Genomic DNA, 15,774 nt, shown 5'->3' on the forward strand with positions numbered 1-15,774 from the left:
GAAATTCATGTCCCATCTATACACTCACTTCATCAACTTGTCAATGTCTTTTTAAAGTTCTATACTGTCTTCCTCTCAGTTTATAATTCTTCCATATTTCATGACATATGAACAGACCAAGGAGCAAGAGGAGGCCACTCGACCCTCGAGCCTGCTCTGCCATTCAATAAGATCTTGACTGATCTGATTTTAACCTCAATCCTACAATCCTGTATATCCCTGATAATCTTCCCTCCTATTGGTAATCAAAACTACCCCTGCCATAATTAAAGATTCTGTATCAACTACCTTTTTCCAAAGATGCTCAACCCTCAGCAATGTTTTCCTCATCTGTGTCAAATGGGCTACCCGTTATTTTTTAACTATGACCTCTCGCTCTAGCTCTAGATTCTCCCACAAGAGGAAAGAATCCTTTCCATATCCACCCAGTCAAGTCCCCTCACCTCTGACTTACTCTAAACTCAATAAGATACAGGCCTAACCCACTTAGCCTTTCCACACAATGCAATCCATTCATTTGGGGAACTCCACGACAAACCTTCTTCCAGCCTGAGAAATATCCATTCACCATTCCTTTCCATTTCCTATCACCTGACCAGTTCCATATCCATTTTGTAAGCAGTGAAAGAGGAAATGGCTGAGGTGTCAAACCTCTCTCATAACTTGTGGAAATGCAGGGTCAAATAAGAATGTGAAAGTTAAATCATATGAAGAAAATACGCTGGGAAGAAATAATTAACTTAAAAGTGATGCATTCCCAGCCTTTATTTTACATTTTTAAAAAGGCAGTTGCAGAGGTAGGGGAAATGCATTTTGATCTTCCCGAATGTCTGGACTTAAGCAAATCCCACGGATTCAAAGGCGACTCTTCAAACATATTAATCCTAAAAGGTTAGTGAAGGATAGAGTGCGGCCCAAAAGGAACAAACAGGACAAGCTTCTCGCTGAAACAAAGGGTATAGCAGAGGCATAAAATTAATATCTTACTTCTGTCTTACCCAAATATTGTCAAGGGCCTAGTTGAAAACATGGGTGTTGAGCAACTGAGTAGTACAGTGATAGAAGAGGTGCTAAAAAGACTGGCAGCACTCCAAGTAGAAAACTCACCAGGTCAAAATGGGAAGCATCCTAGATCATAGAATCTCTCCAGTGTGGAAGCAGGCCATGTGGCCCATTGATTCCACACTGACCCTCTGAAGAGTGTCCCACATAGACCAACACCACCCCCTCCTCCCAAAGCCTTATAACCCTGCATTTCCCATGACTAATCCACCTAGCCTGCATGTCCCTAGATACTATGGGCAATTTAGCATGGCCAATCCACCTAACCTGCACATCATTGGATTGTGGGAAGACACCCACGCAGACACAGTGAGCATGTGCCAATGTGTACAGACAGTCACCCAAGGCTGGAATCGAATCCCTAGTGCACTGAGGCAGCAGGGCTAACCAAAGGAGCCACTGTGCTGCTCCTGACTTGCTGAGAGAGGTAAGGAAACAAATCGCAGAGCCCCTCAGAAATTTTCTGGGCCTCTCTGAACATTATTATTTTCAGGGGACAGGAAGGACTGCAAATGTGACACTGCTGTTAAAGAAAGGGTCAAAGGGTAACCCAAGAAAGTACAAATTTGAAAGCTTGATGTCAGTCTCAACAGTGAGAAAACTGATGGAGGCCATAATATGGGATAAGATAAACATACACTTAGAGAAAAATAAGTTAATACTAAACAGTCGACATGGCTTTGTCAAGGGCAGGTCATGTCTGACAAACTGAGTTTTTTAACAAGATGACACAAGCAATGGATGAGGATGGTGCTCTGGATGTTGGCTATTTGGACTTGCAGAAAGCATTTGCTATGGGGCTAATTAGGAATTTTTGATATTGATGAGTCCTTGGAAGCACGGATTCGAAGTTGGCTAAAGGACTGGAAATTGAGGGTAGGTATAGATGGATATTTCTCAGATTGGGAACAAGTTGAAAGTGGCGTTCCCCAGGAAACGTTGTTGTTACCCTTGGTTTTTCTGATTTACATAAATGATTTAGAGATAGGTGTTGGGGCAAAACCTCTAAATTTGCAGATGTTCCTAAGCTAGGGAGAATAGTAAATTATGAGGATGACGTTGAGTGACTTCAGAGAGACACTGACAAGTTGGACAAATGGGCAGAAACCTTGTAGATAAATTTCAAATGTACTGTAATGCATTTTGGTAGAAGAAACATGGAGAAACAATACAAGCTCAATGGGACAACCTTGAAGAGAGTACAGGAGCCGAGGGACCTTGGGGTTCACATGCATAATTCCCTGAGGGTGGCCAGACAAGTTGAACCAGTTGTTAAGAAGGGTTCATAAATAGAGGCACTGAGTATAAAAGCAAGGAAATGATTATAGGCCAGTGATCCTCACATTGGTGATCGGGAAATTATTGGAAAAGATTCTCAGGGACAAGATCTATATGGACTTAAAATAGACAGAATGGCTTTGTACGGGGAGGTCACACTTCACTAAATTGATCGAGTTTTTTAAGGATGTGACAATGATTGATGAGGTAAAAGTCGTTTATGCTGTCTACATTGACTTCAGTAAAGCCTCTGACAAGGTCCTTCATAGCAGACTGGTACAAAGGTGAAGTCACATGGTCTCAGGGGTGAGCTGGCAAAATGGATACAGAACTAGCTTAGTCATAGAAGATACAGGGCAGCAATGGAAGGATGCTTTTTGGAATGCAGGGCAGCAACTAGTGGTGTTCCACAGAGATCAGTGCTGGGACCTCTGCTGTCTGTGGTCTACATAAATGATTTGGAGGAAAACATGGCTGGTCAAATTTGTACGTTTGCCGACGATACAAAGATTGATGGAGTTGTGGATAGTGAGGAGAATTGTCAGAGGATATAGCAGGATATAGATCAGTTGGTGGCAGGTAGAGTTTAATCTGGACAAATGTGAGGTGATGCATTTTGGAAGGTCAAGTACAGCTGGAAATTATACAGTGAGTGGCAGAGACTTTAGGAGTATTGATATACAGAGAGATCTGAATGTGCAGTAGAGAAAATGTAGTGAAAAAAGGCCTATGACGTGCTTGCCTTCATTAGAAGGGGCATTGAGTATAAGGATAGACAAGATTAGAATGGCGCTGGAAAAGCACAGCAAGCCAGGCAGCATCCGAGAAGTAGGAAAATCAATGTTTCGGGCAGGAGCCCTTCCTGCTCCTCGGATGCTGCCAGGTTTGCTGCGCTTTTCCAGCGCCATTCTATTCTTGACTCTGGTCTCCAGCATCTGCAGTCCTCACTTTCGCCTAAGATAAATTTTGCTGCAGCTTTATAGAATTTTAATTATCCCATACTTCCAATATTACTTACTGTTCTGGCCACCACACTGGCAGAAGGATGTGGATGTTTGGGCAGGGTACAGAAAAGGTTTACCAGGATGTTGCGTGGTATGGGGGATTTTAGCTATGAAGAAAGGTTGGATAGACTGGGTTTGTTTTCACTCGACTTCAGGATGTTGAGGGGGTGACCTGAAGAAGTTTAGAAGATTGTGAAAGGCATGGATAGAGTGGAAAGTAAGAGGCTTTTTCCCAGGGTGAATGGGTCACAGATTCAAGGTGCAGGGGGAGTTTAAAAATGCGAGGCACATCTTTGACACAAAGGGTGGTGAGTGCCTGGAATGTGCTGCTAGAGGAAGAGATGGACAGCAGACGCAATAACAGCATTCAAAAGGCACCTAAATGATTATGTGAATAGGAAGGGAATAGAGGGATATAGATCCTGTAAGTGAAGACAGTTTTAGAACGGAAGAGCAAAATGTGTCAGCACAGGCTCGGAGGGCCAAAGGGCCTGTTCCTGTGCTGTATTGTCCTTTGTTTGATGTTATACACTTACAAATCATTGGTCAAATCACATTTGGAGTGTTGTGATCAGTTCTGGAACCCTGGCTAGACTGAAAGGGAGATTTACAAGAATGATACCAGAATGAGAGTTTTTATTCAGAGAATGGTTAGGATTTGGAATGCATTGTCTGGGTGAGTAGTGGAGGTGGTTTCAAAAGGGATATATCTTTGAAAGTGATGAATTAAGATAGCTACAGAGATACAGCTGGAGAACAGATTTAGCAGAGTAGCTCTTACGGGAGCTGGTGAAGACAAAACGGGTTGAATGACCTCCCTGTGTAATGTAAAATTCTACAACTGTGATGGTACAGTCCTTCCAGAAGAGGGCGAAAGACAGAAATTTCTAAAGAGTATGTTGCATTTTAAAAGTTTTTCAGAGTATATCAAGGTCATTAGTAGCGGAGCTAATAAAGGGAGGAGAGTATCTGAAGCAGTTTTGGGAGAGAACACCTAAACATAGCCCCACTCACCTACTCTGCTGTAAGATAGGAGATCACAGGCAGAGTAAGGGGGAACAATTCCTCCCCCTCTCACTGAACTATTGAGATCATGTCTCATTTGGGAGGGTTTTTGACTGAGAATGTACGCAGGGAAAGAGTTGAGTTTTGAGTTTTGTGAAACAAGAGGTTCAACCCAGCATGACTAAGATCAGATAAGATCTTGCAGTTAACAATGGGGTGCGGGACGCAAGGGTAATGGGTCAGCAAGGTGGAAAAGCATTCATATGTAGAGCCATTTAACAATATTGGAAGCATTCAGTATGTAAGGTCAGTTTAACAAGCTGAAAATTATTCATTGTGTGAAGCCAGTTAAAGTAATGAACATTCATTGTGTAACAGCAGAGGGCTTAATCTTTACTGTGACACCCAATAAGAAATGAGCAGTCACCTTGTTGGGTGTTTACTATAGGCCCCCCAATAGCAGCAGAGATGTAGAGAAACAGCTTGGGAAACAGATTTTGGAAAGGTGCAGAAGCCACAGGGTAGTAAGTCATGGGCGATTTCAACTTCCCAAATATTGATTGGAAGCTCTTTAGATCAAGTAGATTGGACGGGGCGGTGTTTGTGCAGAGTGTCCAGGAAACTTTTCTAACTCAGTATGTAGATTGTCCGACCAGAGGGGAGGCCATATTGGATTTGGTACTTGGTAACGAACCAGGACAAGTGATGGGCTTGTTAGTGGGTGAGCATTTTGGTAACGGTGACCACAATTCTGTGACTTTCACCTTGGTTATGGAGAGAGATAGGTGCATGCAACAGGGTAGGTTTTACAATCGGGGGAAGGGTAAATACGATGCTGCAAGACAGGATCTGAGGAGCATAAGTTGGGAGCATAGGATGTCAGGGAAGGATGTCGTTGAAATGTGGAACTTTTTCAAGGAACAGATACGACGTGTCCTTGATATGTATGTACCTGTCAGGCAGGAAAGAGATGGGTCGTGTGAGGGAACCTTGGTTGACGAGGGAGGTTGAATGTCTTGTAAAGAGGAAGAAGGAGGCTTACATAAGGTTGAGGAAACAAGGTTCAGACAGAGCGTTGGAGGGATACAGGATAGCCAGGAGGGAGCTGAAGAAAGAGATTAGGAGAGCTAAGAGAGGGCATGAAAAATCTTTGGCGGGTAGGATCAAGGATAACCCCAAGGCCTTTTATCCGTATGTGAGAAACATGAGAATGACGAGAACGAGGGTAGGTCCGATCAAGGACAGTAGTGGGAGACTGTGTATTGAGTCGGAAGAGATAGGAGAGGTCTTGAATGAGTACTTTTCTTCAGTATTTACAAATGAGAGGGACCGTATTGTTGAAGAGAAGAGTACGAAACAGACTGGTAAGCTAGAGGAGATACTTGTTAGGAAGGAAGATGTGTTGGGCATTTTGAAAAACTTGAGGATAGACAAGTCCCCGGGCCTGACGGGATATATCCTAGGATTATGTGGGAAGCAAGAGAGGAAATTACAGAGCCGTTGGCAATGATCTTTTCGTCTTTGCTGTCAACAGGGGTGGTACCAGGGGACTGGAGAGTGGCGAATGTTGTGCCCCTGTTCAAAAAAGGGAATAGGGATAACCCCGGGAATTACAGGCCAGTTAGTCTTACTTCGGTGGTAGGCAAAGTAATGGAAAGGGTACTGAGGGATAGGATTTATAGTATCTGGAAAGCCACTGCTTGATTAGGGACAGCCAGCACGGATTTGTGAGGGGTAGGTAGTGTACATGGATTTTAGTAAGGCATTTGATAAGGTTCCCCATGGTAGGCTTATGCGGAAAGTCAGGAGGCATGGGATAGAGGGAAATTTGGCCAGTTGGATAGAGAACTGGCTAACTGGTCGAAGTCAGAGAGTGGTGGTAGATGGTAAATATTCAGCCTGGAGCCCAGTTACAAGTGGAGTTCCGCAGGGATCAGTTCTGGGTCCTCTGCTGTTTGTAATTTTTATTAATGACTTGGATGAGGGAGTCAAAGGGTGGGTCAGTAAATTTGCAGATGATACGAAGATTGGTGGAGATGATAGTGAGGAGGGCTGTTATCGGCTGCAAAGGGACTTAGATATGATGCAGAGCTGGGCTGAGGAGTGGCAGATGGAGTTCAACCCTGCCAAGTGTGAGGTTGTCCATTTTGGAAGGACAAATAAGAATGCGGAATACAGGGTTAACGGTAGGGTTCTTAGTAAGGTGGAGGAGCAGAGGGATCTTGGGGTCTATGTTCATAGCTCTTTGAAAGTTGCCACTCAGGTGGAAAGAGCTTGTAAGAAGGCCTATGGTGTATTAGCAGAGGGATTGAATTCAAGAGTCGTGAGGTGATGTTGCAGCTGTACAGGACCTTGGTAAGGCCACATTTGGAGTACTGTGTGCAGTTCTGGTCGCCTCACTTTAGGAAAGATGTGGAAGCTTTGGAGAGGGTGCAGAGGAGATTTACCAGGATGTTGCCTGGAATGGAGAATAGGTCGTACGAGGATAGGTTGAGAATGCTAGGCCTTTTCTAATTGGAAAGGCGAAGGATGAGGGGTGACTTGATAGAGATTTATAAGATGATCAGGGGAATAGATAGAGTAGACAGTCAGAGACTTTTTCCCCGGGTACAACAGAGTGTTACAAGGGGACATAAATTTAAGGTGAAGGGTGGAAGGTATAGGGGAGATGTCAGGGGTGGGTTCTTTACCCAGAGAGTGGTGGGGGCATGGAATGCGCTGCCTGTGGGAGTGGCAGAGTCAGAATCATTGGTGACCTTTAAGTGGCAATTGGATAGGTACATGGATAGGTGCTTAAACTAGGACAAATGTTCGGCACATCATCGTGGGCCGAAGGGCCTGTTCTGTGCTGTATTGTTCTATGTTCTAATCAATACGTATGTTGCCTTATCTGGATGATCCTCCCTGTAAAATGACTATATAATTCATTAAGAAACTGCTGTTCAAGAGAAAAGACCGAGAACTCGTGTCTCTGTGCACGTGCGCGATCGTTCTCTCTCCCTCCAGGGCCCTGTATAAAGATGAAAGAGGTAGAGCCATATTATGTATTGGAGAGATTTGCTTTGACTAACGCGGGGGAAATGGGATGGCATGACAAGCTGGAGAATCTTTCTGATCCAATATTATATAAGCCACACTTAACATGTAGCTCTCCAGACCAAGTGCAGAGCAGATATGGAGAGGCACAGAGCAAAAAGGGGAGGGGGACATAACAGGATGTATATGAGGGGCATGTCTGGCCCATGATGACATACTCCACACAAATCAAGAGTGTAGTGCTGGAAAAGCATAGCAGGTCAGGCAGCAACCGAGGTGCAGGAGAATCAACATTTTGGGCAAAAGCCCTTCGTCAGGAAATAATCCACATGAAGCTAACTAGCAACCAAAAGAGTATAAGAAGATATTATGGGGGATATTGCAAATCCTCGTTATCCACGAAATCATGAACCTGCGTAGCCGTGTCAATAAAATAATTAACAGCAAAAATCAACATCTGCAGACTAAAATCACATCCCCGATTGTTAACGTTGAAAATCACAAAACACCAGGTTATAGAGTCACAGAGATGTACAGCACGGAAACAGACCCTTCGGTCCAACCCGTCCATGCCGACCAGATATCCCAACCCAATCTAGTCCCACCTGCCAGCACCCGGCCCATATCCCTCCAAACCCTTCCTGTTCATATACCCATCCAGGTGCCTTTTAAATGCTGCAATTGTACCAGCCTCCACCACATCCTCCCACACACGTACCACCCTCTATATAGAAAAGTTGCCCCTTCGGGTCCCCCTCGTCAGGTGATTGTGGACAGTAAGATTGTAAACCTGTTGGACTATAACCTGGTGTTGTGTGAGATTATTTTTTTTAAACTTTGTTACACACCAGCCCAGCACCGGCATCTCCGAATCACGATTTGTAACCTAATTTTTTTTTTTAAAAAAACAAGCTTCGAACTCGCGAATTACATTATTCTCGGGAGCTCTCAGCAATACAGCCCTCGGGGGTAGTGAGTATATGAAGGGTGTATGGAAGGGGCACATGTTTTGACCGGAAGTGATATTGGGCGGCGGGCGGATATGAGGTGACACTGATGGTCGGCCATGGGGGAGGGGAGGGTGTATGAAGTGAAGGGTATTTCTGACCCGCAATGATGTAGGACACACTCCGCACCGAGCCCTCGAGCTGCGCGGCCGCCCCTGGGTTCCTTGTGACGTAATCTCGGTACCGCAGCACCAACCGCCTCGTCGCGTCCGCCATGACAGCCTCGACCCTAACCGTAACCGTCCCCCGCCCCCCGCGGGACACTTCCGCTTCCGGGGGGGGGCACTCCGGTCCCAACAACGCGCATGCGCCTCCGCCGGCAGCGCGCCGGTCGTCCTTTAGTCGGCATCCAGTGTGTGACCTCCAGTGACCCAGTGACGCGGCACTGACCTCCACTGTCACCCCCAGCCCCCCAGTGACCTACACTGTAACCCCCATCCCCCTCCAGTAACGAGGCACTGACCTCCACTGTAGCCCCCATCCCCCTCTAGTGACCCAGTGGCAAGGCACTGCCCTCCACTGTAACCCACAACCCCTCTAGTGACGAGGCATTGACCTCCACTGTAACCCCTATCCCCCTCCAATGGCGAGGCACATACCTACACTGTAACCCCATCCCCCTCCAGTGACCCAGTGACGAGGCATTGACCTACACTGTAACCCCCATCCCCCTCCAGTGACCCAGTGACGAGGCACATACCTACACTGTAACCCCATCCCCCTCCAGTGACCCAGTGACGAGGCACTGACCTACACTGTAACCCCCATCCCCCTCCAGTGACCCAGTGACGAGGCACATACCTACACTGTAACCCCATCCCCCTCCAGTGACCCAGTGACGAGGCACTGACCTACACTGTAACCCCCATCCCCCTCCAGTGACCCAGTGACGAGGCACTGACCTACACTGTAACCCCCATCCCCCTCCAGTGACCCAGTGACGAGGCACTGACCTACACTGTAACCCCCATCCCCCTCCAGTGACGAGGCACTGACCTCCACTGTAACCCCATCCCCCTCCAGTGACCCAGTGACGAGGCACTGACCTACACTGTAACCCCCATCCCCCTCCAGTGACGAGGCACTGACCTCCACTGTAACCCCATCCCCCTCCAGTGACCCAGTGACGAGGCACTGACCTACACTGTAACCCCCATCCCCCTCCAGTGACCCAGTGACGAGGCACTGACCTCCACTGTAACCCCATCCCCCTCCAGTGACCCAGTGGAGAGGCATTGACCTCCACTGTAACCCCCATCCCCCTTCAGTGTGAGGCACTGATCTATGCTGTAACCCCATCCCCCTCCAGTGACCTCCACTGTAACTCCCATCCCCCTCTAGTGACCCTGTGGTGCGGCACTGCCCTCCACTATAACCCCAACAACCCCCCTCCAGTGACCCAGTGGTGAGGCACTGACCTCCACTGTAACCCACTCCCCCCTCCAGTGACCCAGTGGAGAGGCACTGACCTCCACTGTAACCCACTCCCCCCTCCAGTGACCCAGTGGAGAGGCACTGACCTCCACTGTAACCCACTCCCCCCTCCAGTGACCCAGTGGAGAGGCACTGACCTATACTGTAACCCCCATCCCCCTCCAGTGACCCAGTGGTGCGGCACTGCCCTCCACTGTAACCCCCACGTCCCCCCTCCAGTGACCCAGTGGTGTGGCACTGCCCTCCACTGTAACCTCCACGCCCCCCTCCAGTGACCCAGTGGCGAGGCACTGCCCTCCACTGTAACCCACAGCCCCCCCCGCTCCCCAGTGTCTGATCACCAACCCCACGACCAATGTGTGAGCCCTTCACCCCATCTGCAATCAAAAAGCAGATCCTTGAATTAAATAAATTAGCACAGTCAGCGTATGTTCTATGTTCTATAATGAGGTTGAGGCCAAAGGAGTTCCTAAGTGTTATTATCTTAAGAAATGAGTGCTAATGGGGAAGTAAAAGCCCTGTCATAGTACCACAGATAAAAAATGATCGCTTGTACATCAGGTACTGCCTCGTTATTGGGTTCTTTCCAAGACCAGTGACCAAGACGGAGATGGGCAGGAGTCTGAAAGGTTGTCTTTATTGAAAGAACTTCTTAGTACACCTTTGAGCTTAAGTTAAATTTACTGTGAGCAGACGTGGCTTTGTATACAGCATTGCAACTGATACTTGTGTGCAAAGCTTGTTTATCTTGTGGTTATCTGTCCCTACTATATAAACTGAGGTTTTATTTACAGGAGTATTTACTTATTCTATCTCTCTTACACAGTTAGCATGACTCACAGAGCATTTGCTGTCATGTGCCCCTTGTGTCGTCCACGTTAACCGTATCATCCATGTGAACCTGATCATATTTGCTGTCACGTGCTACATATTCAGTGAACTACCTTTTAGTTACGACCATCCACAACTCCCTGCTCTTTGATTCTTTCAAAGCACACTAACGAACCACAATCTTTAAACATAGGAGCCGAGCAATTTCTTTTGTGTCAGAGAACCAGACTGAACGGAATGAATTTTACCCAGCATCGAGCTCTTAATACAAGCAGAGGAGCATTGCAAAAGGATATATATGACAATTAAAATAAATAGTAAGATTATTATGCCTTGGACAATGGAAGTGCCCAAGGATCCTAACCATCTGGTAGTCCAACTCCAAAGGATGTTTTCTGGGGGGCTATTTGAGGTGGTCAGCCTCTTTAATGATGTCATCCACAAAGTTGGTAACATTCTCCAAATTGTCAGGGATGCAAGTGCAGCATTCTTTCCCCAATGAGTGCACATGTGCCTCCTTTTTCAAAGAGTAGCCAGTTTAGAGCCATTTGGGTTTTGTAAGGCAATTATGCAATGGCTGCCATTTTGGCAGTGATTTTATCAAAGGCCTGAGCTGTATCAGTGGCTATCTGTTCCAGGGCAGCAACCATTTTGTGAGATTCCCTGGCCAACCTCGCAGTGGGAGAAACAGAATAGAAAAGAATTGTTCGACTTCAATGATGGCACGCTTGTGCATGGTAAAGTGGATTTCGGCTAGTTTAGTAACGTGACCCATAAACGGGACAACATAAGCAAGATAACAAGAGCTTGTCCTTGAGGGGGGAATCCAGGAGTACACCTTGTGGCCACAAGCAAAATAAATATTAGATTAGATTCCCTACAGTGTGGAAACAGGCCTTTCAGCCCAACAAGTCCACACCGACCCGCCGAAGAGCAACCCATTCCCCTACATCTACCTCTTCACCTAACACTACGGGCAATTTAGCATGGCCAATTCACCTGACCTGCACATCTTTGGACTGTGGGAGGAAACCAGAGCACCCGGAGGAAACCCACGCAGACACGGGGAGAATGTGCCAACTCCACACAGACAGTTGCCCGAGGCAGGAATTGAACCCGGGTCTCTGGTGCTGTGAGGCAGCAGTGCTAACCACTGTACCGCCATTGTTAAAGAGGTAAAATGGGTAATAATTTCAGGGAACCAATTTTGGTGAAAAGTGCCTTTATGTTTGGCTTTGCCTAATGTTTGACTATTGGAGCCTTTGTGAGGAGAGAGCCGTTACAAGTCCCTTTGGTCAGAAAGGATTTGGAAAACTTTTCCTGGAGGGGAAAAATAGAGGCATTGGGAGCATCTGCTGGCTCCCATTGGTGATCCCTTTGCCTGAATTGCAGTACTGGTGAGACAGATAGGGGCCTTCCTTCATACAAAATGTTGGTCAGTGTAACAGAAGGGGGAGAGGAGGTGGTGTGATAGTCTGGTTGGTACCATTTGTCGAAGGCCGAGAAAGGGAGCCTGCAGAGCGCCACTCTTGCGTTAGTTGTTGTAGTGATAACCGTACAGCGACTAGCTTCGGTCTGTGAACCCTCCCAATCTCTGGGCCGCGAACTGTTCTGTTTCAGCATCTGCCCCACCACTTTGGAAGCATTGAAGGGGAATGGTCGTAATGGAATTCTATCTTTGGAGTGGGTCGGAGTATGGGTACGCACTATGTGGCTGAATGGGCCACTCAAAATGATGACTTTATGATGGATTTAACAAGAATGGATAATGACTAAGGCAGCTGAAAATGTGTCGCTGGAAAAGCGCAGCAGGTCAGGCAGCATCCAAGGAGCAGGAGAATCGACGTTTCAGGCATGAGCCCTTCTTCAGGATTCCTGAAGAAGGGCTCATGCCTGAAACGTCGATTCTCCTGTTCCTTGGATGCTGCCTGACCTGCTCCGCTTTTCCAGCAACACATTTTCAGCTCTGATCTCCAGCATCTGCAGTCCTCACTTTCTCCTAGAATGACTAAGGCATGCTGGGAAACTAAGGCAAACCTTGACCAAAGTGACTGTGCTAATAAAGATGCTGCAGAATCCAGACAGGTGGCAGCTACCAACATACAGTTTGCAACTGCAGACCCTACAATCCACACCCGAATTTGGGTTTGAATAGAGTCAACGGGATATCATCCTCAGGGCGATTGAAAACATTGGGGTGTGTAGCAGACATGGGGACTCCTCACACCCATATTTGGAGGGGGCTACATGTGCTCAGCACCTCCAGGAATGTATGCCTAAGGACCACCCTACTAATGATATGCCAACGCCTGGTTGGCTCTGATCAATCAAGCCTGATTGATCCAGTGGTGAATGGTAAAGCCCTCCCAAAAGGGCACAAAGACTTTCGAATGTAAGAATGGCTGCAACACTGTGCTCAGCACAGTAACTCAAGACAAACAGCCAAAAACAGGAGGCACCACGAGGAGAAGACCAGATGATCATCGCCATGTGGATCAAGGCCAAGAGCTAGTGTGGTGGTACATGATCATCCAGAGTTAAGTTAAAGCACAAGGTAGATTTGTAGTGTAAATCATTAGTTTATAGTGCACTTTGTTGTTATAGTATTAATTATGCCAAATTAATGAATATTATTGTTTATTATTATTAAGAGCTGAAATCAGTTCTTTTACTGGATACAAAAGTGTTGTGTAGCAGGTGCAACAGATGGGACTTTGATAAGAAGTGACTTTGCCACTCAGATCAAATCCCATGGAACCTAATATTCCTAGAGATTTTGCCTGAGCCGGTTGTTAAGAGGACAGCTGTCCCATGCGAAGGCCAGGGATTCAAGTAAATCAAAGGGAGTAGAAAAGGAATAAACTGAACTGTTCCTTAAAGGATAAAAGCCAACAGGTGTTCACTCCAGATCAAGCAAACAAGGAAATGATGTCACCACAGGAAATGACAGCACCAATCCAAATAGAAATAAATAGAAAGCAGGCGACCCCACCAGTGCTTCATTCGGAGGCTCACTGAAGATGTTACCTGGTATGGTGATGAAACGTCGGAAAACGAACCTTGCAGCTCAGTGACCAAACCTACATCCAAAACCTCAAAACCTGCCAAAAAGCAAACAACTGTTGCCCTTGTGTGTGTCTATGGGATCCTTAGTGGGATAGGTCTGGTAAAACACCGAAAGTTGGTGGAGACCTGGTGAGATTAGGACTGGAACATAGCTGTACCCTCAGTCTGATCCACCCACTGTACCTCGGAGTTTAATTGAAAATGGCAGAGAAAGGCCCCAGAGTAGAGGGAAACCAAACTGAGGCAGTACATTGTTAAGAAAAAGTGGCCCATCTGGGCAGAATTTTATTGCAATGATGAAACGGGACCAGGATCCTTCGGACAAAAGTACTGAGAAGATTTTAGCAGAACACAGGAGAAGCGGGTTTCCAACCTTGAGAAGGGGTCACAGCAATAATGTGCTGTCTAGGACAGTTATTAGAGACAGAACAGGAACTAAAAACCGTCCATAAGGAACAAGAACGTACAAAAAAGGAAATCACAGAGTTAAAGCTGAAAACTGAGCTCAGGGACAGAGCAACCTCGCAAAGCTATTACACCTGGGGCAATTCTAAACCCAGCATGAAAGAGCGTACGGAGATGCGCAGCACACAGGGTCAACTAAAGAGGTCGCTGAGAAGGAAGTGAGGCAATTGAGAAATAAATGTGCAGATTTGCAAGCAGCAGTAAGGGTAATGTACCAGGCAGATAGGGAAAAGAGACAGGTAGTCGCAGACCACACTAAGTGCCCGCGGGAGATTGAGAAGTGAAAAGCCCAACTCTCAATCTGCAATGGAATAAAGTGCGCATATGGGGAAGTTACAGAGGAAGGAGAAGAACAGGAGATAGATAGGGATGAGCTCAAGGAAGATGTGCAGCAGTATGCCATGTACACTACCTTTCCAGAGGAGTCAACTTCTGCAACAACCCCAGTCCCCAGCCTGTCACAATGAACCTGGAAAGACAGATTGGGGATGCCAAAGCACCAGCAATCACATATACAGTGCCACAGTTAGCAGAAATCGCGAAAAAGGTTCCAGATTTTGAACCATTGGCCGATCCATTGACATTCTTTGAAAGGGTCAGGCAGCAGAAGGTTTTACATGAGTTAGACCCGAGAGAAGTAGTAAAGGTCATTGTAATGTGTCTAAGCCAGTCCATGCAATCTGCAATCCCAGCCCCACTAAATTAGGGGGTGGAACCCTCACCGATATGAAAAAAGCGATCCTAAAAGCAATTGGGTAAAATAAGGGAGAGTAGAATCATAGAATCCCTACAGTGTGGAAACAGGCCTTTTGGCCCAACAAGTCCACACCGACCCTCCAAAGAGTAACCTACCCAGAACAATTCCCCTACTTATATTTGCCCCTAAGTAATGCATCTAACCTACACATCCCTGAACACTTATGGACAATTTAGCATGGCCAATTCACCCGAACCTGCACATCTTTGGACTGTGGGAGGAAACCGGAGCACCCGGAGGAAACCCGCGCAGACACGCGGAGAATGTGCAAACTCCACACAGTCAGTTGCTGCTGGCGTTTTGAGGCAGCAGTGCCAACCACTGAACCACAATCATTCCTCATGAAGGGCTTATGCCCGATCGTCGATTCTTCTGCTCCGCAGATGCTGCCTAACCTGCTGTGCTTCTCCAGCACCACACTTTCCGACTCTGATCTCCAGCATCTGCAGTCCTCACATTAAAGGACATCCTGTCAAAGAAGTGGGAGCACCTGACAGCCTTTTCTGGCCGCTTACAGGAATCCATGGAGACTTAAAATTGGGTCACTTATCCAAGGCTGACTCAGCGAAGTGGGCTAGGACTTTAGTTTCCCATGACACCTAAGAGAGCAGGAAGGCATATATGAATTTCGATCCCCCAGAGCCAGGTCACAATGAGGTATGGGCTCTGAGGGGAATGTCCCAGATGTGGGAGGAAAAATCCATGAATTAAACAGGAGCAAAGTAGAGAAAGGAGGGAAAATGCTTCCTTTCCGAACCAGTGTCTGGTGTGGAGGAATGAAGGAAGAGGGGAGAATTCTTACCAAAGGAACCTGGTTCTACCTTACACA

At 46.8% G+C, this 15,774-nt stretch overlaps 1 protein-coding gene across 2 annotated transcripts in view; it reads right to left on the reverse strand.

Moving 5' to 3' along the window:
• pex16 (peroxisomal biogenesis factor 16) overlaps positions 1-8,625 on the reverse strand; it is a 49,203-nt gene extending 40,578 nt beyond the window's left edge. For both annotated transcript variants that reach the window (XM_043706328.2, XM_043706330.2), the window contains exon 1: positions 8,494-8,625. In XM_043706328.2, coding sequence (XP_043562263.2) covers positions 8,494-8,608 — 115 coding nt within the window. In that variant the 5' untranslated portion in view covers positions 8,609-8,625. The remainder of the gene's footprint in view (positions 1-8,493) is intronic.
• Positions 8,626-15,774: the final 7,149 nt, after the last annotated feature.

The sequence above is a fragment of the Chiloscyllium plagiosum genome, unplaced genomic scaffold (assembly GCF_037043375.1).
Source record: "Chiloscyllium plagiosum isolate Xiang-an unplaced genomic scaffold, Cpla_swu_hap1 HiC_scaffold_18, whole genome shotgun sequence".
NCBI lineage: Eukaryota > Metazoa > Chordata > Chondrichthyes > Orectolobiformes > Hemiscylliidae > Chiloscyllium > Chiloscyllium plagiosum.